General features: G+C 38.2%; 1 protein-coding gene across 2 annotated transcripts in view; it reads right to left on the reverse strand.

The window, feature by feature from the left end:
- Positions 1-7,487: 7,487 nt before the first annotated feature.
- CYBRD1 (cytochrome b reductase 1) overlaps positions 7,488-19,648 on the reverse strand; it is a 34,907-nt gene continuing 22,746 nt past the window's right edge. Inside the window, exons 3-4 of one of the 2 annotated variants that reach the window (XM_060016597.1) lie at positions 11,918-12,072; positions 7,488-11,214 (exon numbers count right to left, since the gene is read on the reverse strand). In XM_060016597.1, coding sequence (XP_059872580.1) covers positions 10,914-11,214; positions 11,918-12,072 — 456 coding nt within the window. In that variant the 3' untranslated portion in view covers positions 7,488-10,913. The remainder of the gene's footprint in view (positions 11,215-11,917; positions 12,073-19,648) is intronic. The other variant, XM_060016598.2, reaches the window with a different exon arrangement.

The raw sequence follows: 19,648 nt of genomic DNA on the forward strand, positions 1-19,648 counted from the left end.
CACATGGTGCATATCACCTCATGAACCTATCTCTGTACATATTTGTTTTGTCTGTATTCCCATCTCTAAGTGTCAAGCTGCCAGAATACAGTCTCATATTCAGAATTTTTCTCTTGTCCAGTGGCACAAACCTAGATGTTCAGACATTTTAAGTGGTGAGCACAATCACTTAATATTACCTTACAATTCTTACCTTATAACGAAGGTCAAACTCGTCTTAATTGCAAGGTGTTTAAAGCAGGTATGTTTTCTACAGCATTTAATTAAGTGAGCATTAAATCTAAGTGGATGATAAGCAAGGTCTGGATTTGGCAAGAAGTTGTAAGGGCACCTTGAATAAGGCGGTCCTCTGATCAGCTTTTCCCAAAGCAAAGCAGTCATTTTGCTGCTGTTCCATTAAAACAAACAAACAAACAAACAAGACCTTTCTGGTCAAAATCAGTTAGCAAAATACTGCACATTATATTGTCTGTCTTGGAGATTCATATTATATATTAGCAATTAAAAGTGTTGCAAAGTTCTAGTTTCTAGTAATGGAGGAGTAGCTTCTATTGGATAAACGCTTCCACAGATAACAACTAAAAGTTCTGGAAAAAATATTTTTTAAAAACTACCTGAAAGGGCTTCCCTGGTGGCGCAGTGGTTGAGAGTCCGCCTGCCGAAGCAGGGGACACGGGTTCGTGCCCCGGTCTGGGAAGATCCCACATGCCGCAGAGTGGCTGGGCCCGTGAGCCATGGCCACTGAGCCTACGCATCCGGAGCCTGTGCTCTGCAACAGGAGAAGCCACAACAGTGAGAGGCCCGCGTACTGCAAAAAAAACAAAACAAAACAAAAACAAAACAAAACAAAACAAAAAAAACTACCTGAAGACACTGCAAAGCAATGAAAACCAGACAGAAATTGGAGTACAGCCTATGTTTGTAAAAAGGGAATGGCACTAGATAAGTTTCCATTTTTAGCTTTTTTGCTGAGGGAAGACCCTGGTCTCTGTAAAGCAAGGAGGCTGAAACTCAACAGAAAACACTGTTTTACTTGGTTGAAGAACCAGAGGACAAAATTCAGTGTGACCACAGGAGCTTGAAAGAAGGGGGAGGATCCTGGGAAGAACAGAGCCTATAAGGGAGAGCCTTAAATTCTACACATAAACTCTACTCACATCTTTGGCTGCCCTTGAACTATATATGCATGGGTAGATTCCAAGCAACTCATCTAAGCTAAAAGAATTGAGCAGAAACTTCAGCTGCTGCTTGCTGCAAGATAAATAGTGTATAGTGTCAGTCTGACCAAGTTAACTGCCTATTAAAACAAAAGGTCAATATTCTTTAGAGGAATATAACAGAACACAGAGTCTCTTCAACCATTCACAATGTCTAGGATACAATAAAAATTGGTAGACATACAAAGAAATACCTAAATGTGTCCAAATTCAAGAGAAAAGGCAATTAATGGGAACTCATTTCAAAATGATCAAGACATTGGTATTAGTAAACAAAGATTATAAAGTGGCTATTGTAGTTATGCTCAGGGATAGAAATGGAAACATGCTTGTAATAAATGGACAAAGAAATTCATGCCAATACACATCACAATCAAACTTCCAAAAACAAAAGACAAAGGAAAAATCTTGAAAGCAACAAGAGAGAAAACAACCTGACCTATAAGGGAAAAACAATTTAAATGACCACAGATTTCTCATCAGAAACCTTAGAGGCCAGAAAGGAATGGGGTAACATTTTCCAAGTGCTGAAAGAAAAAACTGTCAACCCAGAATTCAATATTCACTGGGAATATCCTTCAAGAATGAAGAGGAAATAGTCATTCTCAGACAAAGGAAAACTAAGAGAATGTGTTGCCAGCAGACATACCCTAAAGGAAAGGTTAAAGAGTGTTTTCTAAAAAGAAAGTAATCTTGGAACATCAGGAAGGAAAGCCTAACAGTGGAGAGAGTAAATATATAGGGTAAATACAATAGATTTCCTCCTAATCTTGGGTCTTCTAAACTTTGTTTGATGGTTGAATCAAAAATTATAATAGTGAGGGCTTCCCTGGTGGCACAGTGGTTAAGAATCTGCCTGTGAATGCAGGGATCACAGGTTCGAGCCCTGGTCCAGGAAGATCCCACATGCCGTGGAGCAACTAAGCCCGTGTGCCACAACCACTGAGCCTGCGCTCTAGAGCTGGCGAGCCACAACTACTGAGCCCACAACTACTGAGCCCGCGTGCCATGACTACCGAAGCCCATGCGCCTAGAGCCCGTGCTCTGCAACAAGCCACTGCAATGAGAAGCCTGCGCGCCACAATGAAGAGTAGACCCCGCTCACCGCAACTAGAGAAAGACCGCGCACGGCGACGAAGACCCAATGCAGCTAAAAATAAAATAAATAAATAAATGTATTAAAAAAATTATAATACTGTCTGATGTGATTCTCAATCGGTAGAGGAAATATTTAAAACAACCATAATAAAAATGGGTGGGGAGGGAAGGTAGAGAATATAAATGGTGTGGGGGGAGAGGAAGTGGATGAGAATATAAAAGAGTACCACGAGAGATCTTTGTGGTGTTGTAATAGTTCTGGATCTTGATTGTGGTGGTGATATCATGAATCTACACATGATAAAGTGGCATAGAACTATATACTCACATTGTTCCAATGCCAATTTTATATTATACTATAATTACATAAGATATAATCATTGGGGCAAACTGGGTCAAATACCTCTGTACTACATTTGAAACTTCCTGTGAGTCTATAATTATTTCAAAATTAAAATTTCGGTTTTCTTTTTTTTTTTTTAGTAGAAGAGGGGATATAAAATATAGAAATGTAAAATGACTTAAACTCTTATTTACTAAAAATGTATATAATTTTAAAAAATGAACAGAGCCTCAGTGACCTGAGAACAATATCAAAAGCTCAAACACATTCTAAATGGAGTTCTAGAATGAGAAGAGAGAATGGGGCAGAAAAATATTTTAAGACACAATGGCTAAAAATTTCCCAAATTTGATAAAAGACGTAAATTTATAGATTCAAGAGGCTCAGTAAACGCAAAGCATAATTTAAAAAAAAAAAAGTACACCCAGGTATATCACAATTAAACTACTGAAAGCAAAGATAAAAAGAAAATCTTGAAGCACCGAACTGATCTCTCTGTGCTATGTGGCTGCTTCCCACTAGCTATCTATTTTACATTTGGTAGTATATATAAGTCCATGCCACTCTCTCACTTCGTCCCAGCTTACTCTTCCCCCTCTCCATGTCCTCAAGTCCATTCTCTACATCTGTGTCTTTATTCCTGTCCTGCCCCTAGTTTCGTCAGAACCATTTTTTTTTTTTTTTTTAGATTCCATATATATGTGTTAGCATACAGTATTCGTTTTTCTCTTTCTGACTTACTTCACTCTGTATGACAGACTCTAAGTGGCCAGGAACAAAAGACACATTACCTACAAGGAAACAATAATACAACTGATTATTGTCTTCATTTGTTTGTTTGTTTGTTTTTGGCCACGCCTCCTGGCTTGTGGGATCTTAGTTCCCCCACCAGAGATCAAACCTGGGCCCCAGCAGTGAGAGTGCCGAGTCCTGACCACTGGACCGCCAGGAAATTCCCCTGACTACTGTCTTAACATTATAAATTATTGAGGCCAAAACACAGTAGAATGACATCTTTAGGGTGCCAAAATGAAAAATCTGTCAACCCAGAATTCTACGTCTAGTGAATAGATCCTTCAAAAATGAAAATTATATAGACTATTTTTAGAAAAATGAAACCAAAGAAGAATTTATCATCAACAGACCTGCACTAAAGAATTACCAAAGGAAAAAAAAAAAAAAAGAATTACCAAAGGAAGTTCTTCAGGATGAGGATAAATGATGCCAGATGGAAACAGACTTCAGGAAGGAATGAAGAACACTGGAAAAGAAAATATGTGGGTAAGTTTTAAAAGGTTATTTTTTTACTTCTGCATTTCTTCTTTCTTTTTTTTTTGTAAGAAGATTTTTAGTTTGAAATATGGTCTGAGCAACATGAGTGTAGTATGTCTTCATTTCTTTAAAATACTTACGATTATATAAAGCAAAACTTTTAACACTATATTGTGGGTTTATAATATATCTAGTTGTAATACAGATGACAAGAATGCAAAGTTGGTTCAATATTCATAAATTCATCAAGGTATTTCACCATGTTAACAGAATTAAGGAGAAAAGTAATATGATTATTTCAGTTGATGCAGAAGAATCATTTGACACAATTTAACAATTTCACTCATGACTTCCAAAAAAAATTCAGCAAATTAAAGTTCATCAACTGGATGAAGGTCATACATGATATATTTAATGATAAAATATTGAATACTTTCCCTTTATGATAGTGAACAAACTAAGAATGTCCCCCACACCAATTTACTGATGTTTGCAACATTTTGAAATGTATAAAAATTTAAGATCGAGTATTTGATGAATAAAGGGATGGATACATAGAAATATGACAAAGCTAATATAGCAATTGTTAATTATAGACTCTAGGTGGTAGGTATGTGAATGTTGTTCACTCTGTAATTCTTCAACTTCTCTGTATGTTTGAAAATGTTGAACAACAAGGTCCTATTTTATAGCACATGGAACTATATTCAACATCCCGTGATATATATATGAATAACTGAATCACTGCTGTACACCAGATACTAACACAACATTGTAAATAAACTATACTTCAATTAAAAACAACAACAACAGGGCTTCCCTGGTGGCGCAGTGGTTGAGAGTCCGCCTGCCGATGCAGGGGACACGGGTTCGTGCCCCGGTCCGGAAGGATCCCACATGCCACGGAGCGGCTGGGCCCGTGAGCCATGGCCACTGAGTCTGTGTGTCCGGAGCCTGTGCTCCGCAACGGGAGAGGCCACAACAGTGAGAGGCCCGCATACTGCAAAAAACAACAACAACAACAAAAAAAAAAACACAATAAATGTTGGCTTGCCTGCCCCCGCAAAAAAATGTTCATAATAAATGTTGAGGGAAAGTCTGCAAAGTCTTACATTAGAGAAATATGTTTGTTTGTTTAACTCTGTTTCCCAAGCTTCTTTTTTCAACAAAACAAAATAAACAAAACCCCTAAGGAGAATGTAATAAGCCCTGCAGAACGTACTCTGGAAAACAGTTCCTATTTAAATTTAGTTTACACCCATTTAGCTTTTTAAAATAAGAATGGTGTTTCACATCCATTGATCTGTAACAAACCACCCCAAAACGTAGTGGCTTAAAATGAGGACAATTTGTTGTTTCTCATGATTTTGTGGGTTGACTGGAGCTCACCTGGGTAGTTCTGTTGATCTCACCTGGAATCTCTCATGCATCTGAGCTCATCTGAAGCTTGAACATCCAAGATGACTTCTCACCCTCCAAGGTCTCTCTTTGGGTAGCCTTCAGGTGGTCTAGTCTAACCTTCCTCAATAGCATAATGGCTCAACTCCGAGAAAAGAAAACAGAAGTTGTGAGTTCAGTAAGAGTTTGTGGATCTTCACTCTAGTACCTACCATTAATTTGAGTTGGCCATCTCCCTAAGACTCCTCCACTGTCTACTTGTGTTTCCTGTCATCTACTATCAATTCTTCCTCTCTACCATCAGCATTGTCTCTTTACCACATTGTTCTTGATTTCTCATCATTTCAGCCTGCCACGAAATATCATGGCCCTACCTCATGATCTAGACCAGGGATTGGCAAACTTTGGGCCTATGGGTCCAATATGACCTGCATAAATAAATAAATCTTTTTGGTAAGTAAATACAAAATAAGTAATAAGTAAATAAGTAAATAAAGCTTTATTGGATCACAGTCATATTCATTCACTATTGTCTGTGGTCTCTACTGGTTACAATGGCACAGTTGAGTAGTTGCAACAGAAACTGTGTGGTCCACAAAATCCATCTGGCTCTTTAGAGACTTTCTCCTGATCCCTTATGGCTCCTGTCTCTAGGCATTCATTTAGCTTCCATTCTCACTGACTTATTCTTGAAATATTTCCCAGTTCAAGTTCCTAGAAGAGAGAAAACCAAAATCCTCTGAAATGCTTATTCCTCAATCTGGAATGAAATGAAAGAGGACATTCCCATTTCATGACAGGCCACTCCATAGTGTGTTGGCCAGCTACAGAGAGGCTGCATGTGGGCAACGTGTTCTGTCCCCGCCTCATCCAATTAGCTGTGACTGAGGAAATGCAGGTAATATGTAGTCAGTAAAATGGAGCTGCCTGGAGGGATCGGGGCATGGTGGGCACTATTACATGTCTAGCACAACTGCAAATTGAACTGAATGAGCTGATATATGTAAAATTATATGACAATGTGCTTGAGCCATACATTTAAAAAGTGTCAAAAGTACTTGCCAATTAATATCAATCTGAAATGAAATAGTACCCCTGAAATTAATAATATAAATCAGTGACAAAACATGATGTAACTTATACAAATTCAATTCACACAATATCATGGCTCTATTGCATAACAGGACATATACTATTATGGTGTGATTATACCTACACATTATAAAATACCATTAACATTTCCCAGGTGGCAAAAAGTAGGTGAAAAAAAGACTAAATGAGGGACATCCCTGGTGGTCCAGTGGTTAAGAATCCGCCTTCTAATGCAGGGATTGCAGGTTCCATCCCTGGTCTGGGAACTAAGATCCCACTTGCAACGGGGCAACTAAGCCCACGTGCTGCAACTACTGAGCTTGCACACTCACGTGCCTGCAAGCCACAACTAGAGAGACGCCCACACCGCAATGAAAGATCCCACATGCCACAACTAAGACCCAATGCAGCCAAATAAATAAATTAATTATTTTAAAAAGACTAAATGAACAGTTAAGATTCAATGAGTATTGGCGTTACTTAGATGCTAATTATCTTTTTTTATTTGGAAAAAAAATCCAACAATTCATCCATTATGAATTATGTATTTTCTCAAGGATACATTACTATGAACACAGAATTCTGTAATAATCAGCACTTTTAATAGGTTTTTTCCCAACTTAAACTGCGTCTGCTTTGATTGCTTACATCTTGGCTCCCTTCCACACTACAGAGTATAGTTCCAGCTCAGATCCTATATGGAGGGCACCATGACAGTTTTGAAACAGTCCTCTGATCCTTTTAGCAATGTAAAAGGTATGGTACTCAGAGTACAATTTATAGAGAAATCTGACAGCGTTTTCAATAAGCAAACTTTTAAAAAAAATTTTCCCCATTGAAAAACAAACAAAAAAACCTGGGAAAGAGACTTTCAGAGCAACGCCTACAGGGACTTCCCTGGCAGTCCAGTGGTAAGACTCTGTGCTTCCAATGCAGGGGGCATGGGTTCAATCCCTGGTCAGGGAACTAAGATCCCACATGCCATGTGGTGTGGACAAAAAAAAAAAAAAGAACAATGACTACAACTTCTTCAACTTCTTGTCTGGACAAATTGTAACATACACAAATAGCTTCCAAAATAACTTTTATTACTATATAAAAACAAAGTAAAGAAAAAATAGATGCATTTTTTTCTACAAAATTATAAAATATTCAGGCTATTTAATATTTTTCCATAAATGTGTTGAGATAAAAAGGCAAATTTAAACATAGAAATCTTTTCCACATAAAGTTTTCAGGTACCTTGTAGGGGATAAAGAATAGTTTTTCTTCTACTTTCCTATGTGTAGCTCTAAGACATAGCAGTTACAGCTTTCTGTCAGAGTTACCTAAAAAAGGACATACAAAGATAAAAATTCCATCATGTTGCAATAAAATTAGCAAAAAACTTTACTTTGGGCTTTCAGATTTGGCAGTTGTAGTCAACCGGTATTGCACTGGAATTTCCAACTCAGCAGGGAAAAGAGCCTAATTAAAAACAAGGCATCCTCTTAATTTTTGTCCTTTAGAAAAGCAGTCCCCAACCTTTTTGGCACCAGGGACCGATTTTGTGGAAGACAATTTTTACATGGAAGTGGGGGGGTGATGATTCAGGCAGTAATGCAAGCGATGGGGAGCGATGGGGAGTGGCAGATTACGCTTCGCTCGTTCACTCGCCTGCCGCTCACCTCCTGCCGTGCAGCCCAGTTCCTAACAGGCTGTGGACTGGTACTGGTCCTCGGCCCAGGGGTTGGGGACCCCTGCTTTAGAAAACAGAAACCACTTGTCAGTATTCCTTAAAAAGTACAATTACCTTTTTTGTCATTTGATCGTAAGCTCTGAGATGCTGTTTCCAACCCACACAGCTTAAATGAAACCACGAGAGGAAAGGGAAGAAGGTGATTTGGAGGGTGGATTCAGTTTGACACAAGGTGCACAGGAAGCTGTACACTTTTGATAACATTAACTCAAAAAGTATATTCATCTGAGTTTCTCAATAAACCCTTTGAGACAAAAGGCTTTAGTGTTGATTTAGATGAATGTTAAAGCGTTTTTTTTCTGAAATTAGATTATGGGGTAAGCCAAGCCAGACTATCTCTGCAGGTGATATAAGCTATAATTATTTGGGAAGATTTCAATCACTGTTTTAGAACTGATACCTAAGGCTTTCTTCTCCCCTGTTCTTTTTGTGGGCTTTTTAAAGAGAAATTTTGGGGGGAGATGCTTTAGGCAGGACAAACCAGCTTTTGAAAGATAAAGGTACAATTATCATTAGAATAAAAAGCCCATTAAAAGAAGAGTCTCAAACAGAAAGGTTTTCTAGATATATTTGACTATGCATTGTTTTCATAAAGGTTGAGAAAGAAAGAGAAGAAGTTCCTATAATATCTGTAAGATTACCCTCACATTAGCCCACAAGAGGGATAAAATAAAGGGCTGAGATGAGGGGTGTTCAGATACTTCTCAATGGAGCAGAATAGTCTAGTGCCAAATCCATAATTAACTTTTAACTAATAACCTCTTTCTTGGCCTATATGAAATGGAATGGCAGCTTCAATCCTTGGGGCTGCCACTATTCCCTTCCCCCTAAAAAGCCCTGGAATTTTGTGCACCTCTATGTAATGAAATATCCATTCACCAAAATATGTTTGTGTGTGACAATGCAATTATTCCTTCCACTTAGCACCCTAATAGCATGCTCTACTTATACTGAATTTATGTGTCTACTACATGCCAGGCATTGGGCTGGGCACTAGGGATTCTTACGACACTATTGCCAATTTTGGAAACAATTAAGAAAACAGTGTTTTGGTGAGGGACTCTTGAATGGATATTGTGAAGCTTCAGGGATGTGACGGAATATAGTTTGTACTCAGTCTATGGAAGTAATTACCAGTTACCCTAAAAGGAAACTCACTAAGCACCAAAAATGTTAAGTTTATTTGGTGTAAACTGTATGGTTTAAAATTGCAGGGAAACCAAAAATCAATCCCAAACGAAAAGCAACATTTCAGCATAGGTGCCACTCTAGGTTTTAATTTAAGTCAGCCCAGAGCCTAGACAGAGGCCTCATGCATGAAAACTGTCATCTCTGAGTCTTAATTTGCTACTGAGAACCAAAGCACAAGATGTCCCCTAAAATTCCACCCAAATCAGGAGGGACCCTAGCTTTTGCCCCTGGGGAAGGGCAGACCATGAAGTCCATCTCTCCTATCTCCAAACCCAAAGCTGTTCAGCAGCGATATTGTTGCCTAAACCTTTCTTTGCTACCAAGACAGATTTAAGATCAAAGGGGCATCAAGGTAAGCCATGGCTTGTTGGCCGTGGCAGGGTGCCCATGATGAATTTCCAGGTAAGGGTAGGCCTTTCTCCTTGGTTATTTGGGAAATCTGCCTTGGAAACAGAGCCAGAAGGTAAATTTTAACAACTCTACTGCATTCCACCAAATGAGGTTTATCCACGGGTGGGTCAAAACAGGTATAAATTAGCATGTAACAGAAAAAACAGCATAGTGAGGTGGTTAGGATCATGGACTGAACTGAGGTGCCAAACTGCCAGGTTTTGAATCTCAGTTTCACCACTTATGAGATGTGTGACCTTGGGCAAGTTACTAACCTCTCCAAGCCTCAGATCTCTCATCTGTAAAATGGAGCTTTTAATGGTGCCTACCGCAAAAGTTTTGTCTGGGGGTTGAATTAGCTAAGATTTATAAAGTGCTTAGAATAGTGTCTGACACTTAGTAAGTTCCATGTTTAAAAAACCCAGAAACTTGGGGAAAAGTGCTCTTTAAGGTTTGTGGAGTAGTTTATACTGCTTAAGCATTCAGGCATATTCTCATCCTAATTAAGTTTAGAATCTGGATCATAAAGTATACCAAACCCAAGGAAGCCTTGGGATTAAGTCAGTTTTGGAAAAACTTCCAGGTCCGACCAGGCAAGATCTTCAGCTACCTACAGTCCTATCACTGCTCCAAAATGCCCTAATACAAACCCTGGTCTCCAGGGCCAATCTAAGGATAAACCAGCTGGGGAGGGAGCAAAGGGTAGGCACAGGGAAAAGGGAACCAGTTACTGTCCTAAATTTTTTTCTGTGCTCTAGTCATGACATCTGTGTAGCATTAACCCTGTCCCACATATGCATGATCTGATTCCAAAACTTTACAACTGGACTCCCAGAATTAACAGAAAATGACTGCATGACAAGAGGCCAGGGAAGCTGCCAGTTTAACAGATACATTTTGATCATCTGTTCTATGCAAGGCACTGTGCTAAATGCTTTGGTCCTCAAGAACAAGGTAATTAACCACAGTTTACACCTGCTGTTATTTACATTGATCATCTCCCTTCCAATTCAGGTAAGTTCATAGGCCTCAACCAATACAAATGCTTTCAAGAAATCCTACTTTACGATTAGAATAAATATTGAGTCTGTGGAGCTCAATCATCTTACGGCTAAATAAGAGAAGCTAAACTGTAGAACTAATGGAAGTTATATGGCTACATCTCTAGCCCATTTTACATGGTGGATCTCTGTCCAGCCTCATCAAGGGTGATGTTTCTTTTCCTTGCTGCTGCTTCACTGTTTAACTCTGAATCTGATTTGTCCATATTGCCAAAGTTCATTGCCATGGAACCTTCCATTCCCTCTGGAGCGCCTCCGTTTGGCTGAAGAAGGACAGAATTTGGTTCTTTAGGACGTTTCCATTGTGGTCTGGTGACTATCCAAAAAATGAGCGCCCCAAACACCAGAATCAGAAGGCCGAGGGTATTTGTGAAAACACCTTCTGGTGGGAATGTACTGTATGCAGGATTTTTCCTGCAAAAAAGGAGAGAGTGTGTCCAATTACAAATAGGGTGATACACCAAGGGGGGAAAGCTGGGAGGGAGGGGGAGGATGAATTGGGAGATTGGGATTGACATATATACACTAATATGTATAAAATACGTAACTAATAAGAAACTGCTGTATAAAAAAATAAAATTAAATTTAAAAAAATTAGGGTGATACAGCAACATGCCAAACAGTCTTGAATTTATCTGCTCAAAATGCACACTGGTACAGCTTCAATGTAAATTCCCTTAAAGCTTGACATTAAGAAGAAATTTAAGATATGCTATAATTCACTCAATGGATTAGTATGAAATTGTTAAAAATCATAAGTATGAAAATAATATAGCATCTAAAACACCTGCATCACTTAAAATTTAAAAAATGATACAAAAATGTAGGTATATCATAATTACAGTTAATATAAAAACATACACATCAAAACGATTGAAAGGGCATGCATAACTTCAATAGTTGTTTTGTAAGAGTAGTGCAATTTGTTGGACTGTTTGGCTTTTCTTCCAAGCATTATTAATGTTATATCACATGTATAATATAATACATTTCTAAAATATTTAAATTTTCTATTTTCAACATTTAAAAATTTTTGTTACATTTATATTTGTCCAATGAACAAGTATTTAACATTTTGTAGCTTAAGAATTGCAATTAGGAAAACTATGCAACTTACAGGGCAAAAATCAGTTTCTCCGTCACTCCCATAAGTACTGTTGCAATCACTGTTCCAAAGACGAGAAGTCCAGAATAAACATGTATGGGCATGAGAAGTGCTCGGAGAGAAAGTGGAGCCCAAGGAAGCAGAAAGACAAAAAAACCTAGGAGAAGCTAAACATCAAAAAGTACAAAAGTTATCAATTAATTGTAAGTTTTAACTAATTTTAAAATTATTATAGAAGCAATATGTACAAAATGAGAAAATATTTCATATAGAACCAAGGGCATAAAATGAAGTTTCCCCATTCCAGTTCCACTCACTCTCTCGAGTATCCTTCCAGAAAATTTCTATGACTAAACAAGCGTGTGTGTGTGCACACATGTGTGTTTAAAAAGAGAGTAAGTCAGACATAGAAAACAAACTTATGGTTACCAAAGGGAAGAAATAGGAGGTTGGGACTAAAATATACACACTACTGTATAAACAGCACAGATAAACAACAAGGACCTACTGTATAGCACAGGGAACTATACTCAATACCTTGTAATAACCTATAATGGAAAAGAATCTAAAAAAGAATATATATATGTGTGTGTATGTGTATATATATACAGTGTGTGTGTATATATACATACATATATATATATAAAAAACGGAATCACCTTGCTGTACACCTGAAACTAACACATTGTGAATCAACTATATTTCAATAAAATTTTTTAAAAAAGAGAGAGAGGGGGACAGTTTTTTAAAGTACAAGTGGGATTTTACTATACATATTTGTTCTGCATATTGCTTTTTTCCCTGAATAGTGTATCTTGGAGATCTTTTCATATCGATGCATGTATCTAGTTTATTCTTTTTAATGGCTGACATTCTAAGACTGTAACAAATTATTCAGTTCCCTATTAATGGACATTTCTGTTTCTAGTTTTTTGCTATCATTAACAAGGCTACAGTGAACATTCTGATACTTATTTGCTTTTTATCAATTTCCTTAAGGTTGCCAAGTAGGAAGGGAAGGAAAAGATTTTTAAGTCACTAAATCCAAATACAATAGAACACATTTATTCAGTTCAACCTAAAACACTATGTGGAAAAAACCTGGCAATTTTGTTTTATGAGGAAGAAATGAGTTCTGCAGAAAATTCTCTCCATTTCCTTGATAATTAAATCCCTAGTGGGATACTTCTCTGCAGAGAAGACAACAAGATTATTACATAAACTAAAGTCTGTTAATGCTTTCACAGTTTTGTTTTGTTGCCCCAGACCCCTGCCCATTAAGTAATCTCTTCTCCTCCAGAAAATAAAGATGACTCAGTGACCATTGAGTTACTGAGTTTAAAGAGACTTCTTTTTCAGGTATCTCTTTGGTATCTACCACTCTAACAAAACAACTGAGAATGAGGAGAAACACTAGCGTCACTGTTCATTTTTCCTGATTGATATCAAAGGACTAATGGGGGACAGAGAGGAATGAAGGCAGAAGGGGTGTGATGCCCTAAAACACATTTAGAATCAGAGTAAAGGCAACAGTAATGAATGGAAAGTAACTGAAAATGCATGCAATAGGCTGGTTTGCATATTTTATTGTCCATTAATACCACAGATGCCTGAGTATATTAGAAATGGTTCAGAGAGTCCCCCTTGGTGGTTCAGTGTTCCTAATTCTCCTTCAGTGATCTTTAGTGATTCTTTTAGTATCCAAGGGTAAGCATCCTGATGTACAGGTTGTGCTTTCTATACAAAAATGGGGCTCAGGTGAGTGACTGTCAAGGATTTAGCACAAATACATTTCTACGAGTAAGTCACCATATCTTTTCTGTGACTTATCCATGTAAATATATATATTTTTCCATATTCCTGTTATCCTGCCTTTCTATTCCTAAGATTCTTATTGTTTTGAATGATTCTTACTGTTTTCTCTTATTTCTTTCAGGATTTATCATGTGTGTCTCTTGTAATCCCATAAAGCTTAATGATCTAAGTAGATGGGACACCAGAAATTTGCATACAGGACCCCAGGACGATTTAACTCTCCTAAATCTTACTTTCCCCATGAAAACATTTTTTTTTCAACAACAGAAAATTACTTTTAAAAGGAAAGGAAAAAATTACAGAACACTTAACTTTGATTAAAAGGGTTCCAAATTATGCAAATGTATAATAGCTTATAAAAAGTTAAAATTTATATTAATCATTCTCTATTTCCTTTTAACCATCTTAGCCTTACTATCTTACAAGTAATAGGGCAACTTAAATCCTAGTGGACTGAATATTACAAAATCCTTAAGTTCCTTTAAGTCAGTGTTTCTTGAAATGTTGTTCATAGAAGACCTGTATCAGAAACTCTTAAGGTGTTTATTTAAAGAGATCCCTGTGTCACATCCAAATCTGCTAAATCAGAATTTCTGGAAGTAGTGTTTAGGAATCTGCATTTTGATGGAATGCCAGGGTGATTCTTGCTACATGTTGCAGTCTGAAGACCACTGCTTTTGATTCGCTCAAGTTATTTCAGAGATATGGGTTAAGTGCATTCTGGAAAATCCCTAAAAGTGAAGGCAGTAGACTGCTACCTTCAGTCTACAAACACTTATTAAGTGCAAACGAAGTGCTCCAGAGTTTAGGGACCATCACCTACAGAAAACTGCTCTTCACCACTATGGAGTTCTTAGGAGAGCTAAAGAAAAGTAAAATCTCATTTAAAAAGTTATTATTTAGATATGAAAGTGAAGATGTAGTATGATTCTAATTATGCTTAAATTTTTTTCTTAACTATATATTCATGGGCATAATAAGAGCCTAAAGGAAATAAACCAAAATATAATGATATCTCTAGATTATGGCATTATCAGTGATTTGAGGATTTTTCTGATTTTATAAAATTTTAAATAAATGTATATTACTTTTATAATTAGAAATATACAATGAAAGTTTACTTTTAAAGTTCCTGTGTTAGATATCTGGGCTTTTCTCAGTTGATTATTATTGTCCTTTAAAGATACAAATGTATTTTACTATGCCAGTTTTATCTCACTTTATGAAACAGATGAGTTTTTAAAAAAAAGATATGTGTAAACTTTTAGACATAATAAAAGCTTTTATTTGCAAAAGTCATTAATGAGACGAGGAAACATCTGCTTAGCTAGCTTTTGTATTAGGTTTGATTTGCTTTTCTTTAAGGGTACAGGTGGATTTAATGTGAATCAAGTGATTTACAGATTATTATATGGAGGCTCCTCCCAGCTCCTCTTCATTTTTCTGCTATTGTATATATACCCAGCAGAGATTCAACCAACTGCTGATGGAAAATTTTTTTTTTTTTTTTGGTAGGCGGGCTTCTCACTGCCGCGGCCTCTCCCATCGCGGAGCACAGGCTCCAGACGCAAAGGCCCAGCGGCCATGGCTCACTGGCCCAGCCGCTCCGCGGCATGTGGGATCCTCCCGCACCGGGGCACGAACCCGTGTCCCCCGCATCGGCAGGCAGACTCTCAACCACTGCGCCACCAGGGAAGCCCTGATGGAAAATATTTTTTTTAATTTCCAGAAAGTTCCAAAAAGCAAAATTTGAATTTGCCAGGCAATTTTTTACATAGCATTTACATTGTATTAGGTATTACAAGTAACCTAGAGATGATTTAAAGTATACAGGAGGATATGCATGGGTTATATGCAAATACTACACCATTTTTTTTTAATATAAATTTATTTATTTATTTTTGGCTGCATTGGGTCTTCATTGCTGCGCACGGGCTTTCTCTAGTTGTGGCGAGCGGGGGCTACTCTTCGTTGCGGTATGCAGGCGTCTCATTGTGGTGGCTTCTCTTGCTACAGAGCACAGGCTCTAGGTGCGTGGGCTTCAGTAGTTGTGGCACACGGGCTCTAGAGTGCAGGCTCAGCAGTTGTGGCGCATGGGCTTAGTTGTTCCACAGCATGTGGGATCTTCCTGGACCAGGGCTTGAACCCGTGTCCCCTGCACTGGCAGGCGGATTCTCAACCACTGTGCCACCAGGGAAGTCCCTACACCATTTTATATAAGGGACTTGAGCATCCACAGATTTTGGTATCCATGGGGGTCCTGGAACCAATCCCTCGCGGTTACTGAAGGATAACTATATTCACTCATTCCTTCATTTAAAGCACATATTTCTGGGCCACATCCCTAGAGTTTCTGACTCAGTAGGTCTGGAGTGGAGCCTAAGAATCTATTTCTAACTCCCCTGGTAATGCTAATGCTGCTGTCCTAGGGACCACTCTTTGAGAAGCTCTGTCTTAGGTTATTTGCAAGTTGTGTTTTTCAAACATAACAGCATATTTTCTAGGGGTAAAAACACCTAATCAGAACCAACTAGAATATATCCATAGTTTTTTGTAAAAAGAAATGACAGACATTCAAATTGAAGTCTCCTGTCAATATCCTACATTTTCTTGCTACACTGTCTTTCATCAAGTCCACCTGGCAATACCTCAACCTGGCTCACATCTTCAGGACTACCCCTGGTATGCTAGGTCCCACTGGAGTAAATCATGCAGTCAAGGGGACTAGCATCACTATAAATTCATGGTTATGATGCTCATGGCTATAAGCACTTCCGTGCTGCTCAACAATCCTCCTACTGTATGATTTATCAACTGGTCCTCCATGTTTCTCCCAGACACAAACCTCTGGCTCTCTTGTGTGCCTCCCCACTATTGGCAGATGATCCTACTACCACCTCGTGGGAAAACAGAGGCAACTTCAGAGAAGAGCCTCATTTTTCTGCCACCAAACGAAACAAACCAAAAAACCATCCCAAGCGAACAATTCCTTTCCTTCTTCAGTTGCAATGGAGTTGGTGTCCTCCAATTTTCCAGCAGTCTCCACAACCTACTTCTTGAAGACATAGCTATAAATTATTGCACCTCTCCAGTATTCACTACCTTTCCTTCTCTATGGTGCTATCCAGTGAGCATTTTAACATGCCCAAGCTTCTCCCAACAAAATGAAGTAAAAAAGAAAGCACCCAAGCACCTGACTTGACTCTTGTCTCTGACCAGTTACCAACCTCTCTTTCGCTTCCCCTTCTTACCCAAACCTCTTTATTGAGTTGTCTCTATTTTCTCACTGTAAACAAAGGAGGAAAAAAGAGAATTTTGCTCAATACCCAATTCTACAAGGATTAACCTGCTGCAGTCACTGACCAACAGACAGAGGAAAGGAAGACATAAACAGGATGCTCTGTTCTTTGGACAAATAGGCCCCTTAGATAGTTAGATGTACATCTCAGGAAGAATTCTAATGAGCTCAGACTCTTGCATCTTCCCATACATTAGAAAAACACTAAAGTCATAAACTTGAGATATCTGTTCTTTGGGATTAGCAGTAATCTTTTACCAAGATGTTACTTGACTGCATGTATTCCCAAGCCCCAAATCACTGCCTCTTTGGAGCAGTTTACTCAGAGCTACTGAGTGATTGTCTCCCACACTATAGTCCTCAGTAAGACCCTGAATAAAACTTAAACTCACAGCTCTTATGTTGTGCATTTTCTTTCAGTCAACATCACCTTCTATTTCCTGTTCAATTTACTGAAATCTGGCTTCTGCCCACCAAGGAAACTGCTCTCCAGGGTCATCAGTGACTTCCAGATCACTAAATCCAATGGAGAGTTTTTAGACCTTATTTTCCTTGACTTCTCAGTAGCATCTGGCACTCCTAAAGCCCTCTCCTCCCCCTCTAATGTTCCCTTTCTCATCCCACCCCCACTTTTTCAAGCCTGAAAGTGACTCTCTCTCATCCCCTGTATCACTGACTTTCCAAATCTCATTAATTCTACCTCCTAAATATCTTTAGGAACATACGCTTTGCTAACTGCTATTGCTACTCCTCCAGGCCACCATCATTTCTCATCAGAACCTTTGTAAACATCTTCAACCTAGTCTCCCTAAATTTATCCCTGTCCAGCCTCCAATTCATCTTCCATACCCCACTCCAGGCAGCTCAAACTCCTTCTGGTTTCTCAAATAAAGCAAATTTTTACCCATATACTATTCCATTCATAGAATACTCTTTCTGCTTTGACCACAGACCTCATGACTCCAGTTCTTGATCTGACTTCCTTTATTCTCTATACCATATGAGAGCTCTCCTAGAACACTCCATACCCACCCAATCTACCAAATACTCAATGACCTGTCTTCCCCTGTAAGCTTCATGAGGGCAGAGAGCATGTCTCTTTGGGCCCATGCGTGTCTTGTGGAACAATGTATGCCCCATAACTTAGACAGGTATCTGACGCATAGCAGGTATTTAACTCTGTTGAATAAATGGATGGATTTAGGAATAAAACTTCAATGACATAAAATGCATATTCTCAACCATGAAGGTGTCTATGATCTATAGTTGAAATGAAAAATGCCATCTTCAGGTCATAAAGGAGCCTACCACAAGACTTACACTTCTAATAACAACAGCTTACTTGTGTCATTCCAGTACACTAAGCCCTAGGCTGAGCCTTTCCATGCATTATTTGTCTTTGGTTCTTATGATGTTGTGAAGGATGTATGAAAATCTTAATTTCTAGGTGAGCAAACTAAGTCCGAAAAAGTTCAATAACATGTCCAAGGTCACAAATTACAAATGAATGAAACTGATTCAAACTGAGGTCTTCCTGAGTCCAAGTCCTGTGTTCTTAAATACTACCAGCTCTCTGGATCTGAGCAAGGAAGAAGCCAAGGGACCACATTTTCTCCTGCTAAACAAAAGTCAGAAAGTTGTGACATGACATTTCTGAGAAGCCTAGTTAGCACACAAATAAAACAACCGGAGATAAGAATCTGAATATTTCAGAGGGCAAAAGAGAATCTTGAAACAATTAAAAATGTTTTCAATTCACCCAAGCTTAATAGTAGAAAATCTAATGATGTGATTGATTACATTAACAAATTAAAGAGGAAAAACCATATTCATCTCAACATACACAAAAAATTCTACATCCATTCATGATTTCGAAAGAAAAACAAAATGGTTTCACAAACTGGAATTAGAGGAAATGTGAAACATCTGCACTGAATAGTGAAATATTAGAAGTATTCTCTTTAAAATAAGAACAATTCAAAGATTTTTATCTCTACCTCTATTCTATACCTCGTAAATACTTCTATATACTTCAATACTTCTATACTCTTCAATTCCACTGGCTAAGACGCAGAGGAAAAGACATACGACAAAACTGGCAGTGCAGATAAGTGGCAAAGACAGGGACGATTCAATAAATGATGCCAGGGAAAGAGTTTATCATTATGGAAAAAAATGAAGCTAGATAACAATATCACTTCATGAACTAAGTTACTTCTAAATGAATTAAATACTTAAAGACAAAACTTTAATATTCTTAGAAAACATAAGAGAAATTAAAGTTTCCAATAATATTACTGTAATGTAACCTCTTGGCTATTTGTAGGCTTTTCTCTTAGACCAATTGCTCTCAAACATCTGTGCGCCTCTGAATCACCTGTAGGGCCTATGAAAGCACATACTACTGGGCTCGCCCCCGCCCCCAACCAACCCAGACTTTCTGATCCAGGAGGTCTGGAGTAGAACCTGAGAATCTCGTTTGTTTTGACCTCAGGGTAGGGAAGGATTTCATACACAAGGCATCAAAACAAAAAATAATAATCTTAAAGGAAAAGATGATTAATTCATTTCATTAAAATTGAGAATTCCTGGGCTTCCCTGGTGGCGCAGTGGTTGAGAGTCCGCCTGCC

Source organism: Delphinus delphis, chromosome 7 (assembly GCF_949987515.2).
Source record: "Delphinus delphis chromosome 7, mDelDel1.2, whole genome shotgun sequence".
Lineage (NCBI taxonomy): Eukaryota > Metazoa > Chordata > Mammalia > Artiodactyla > Delphinidae > Delphinus > Delphinus delphis.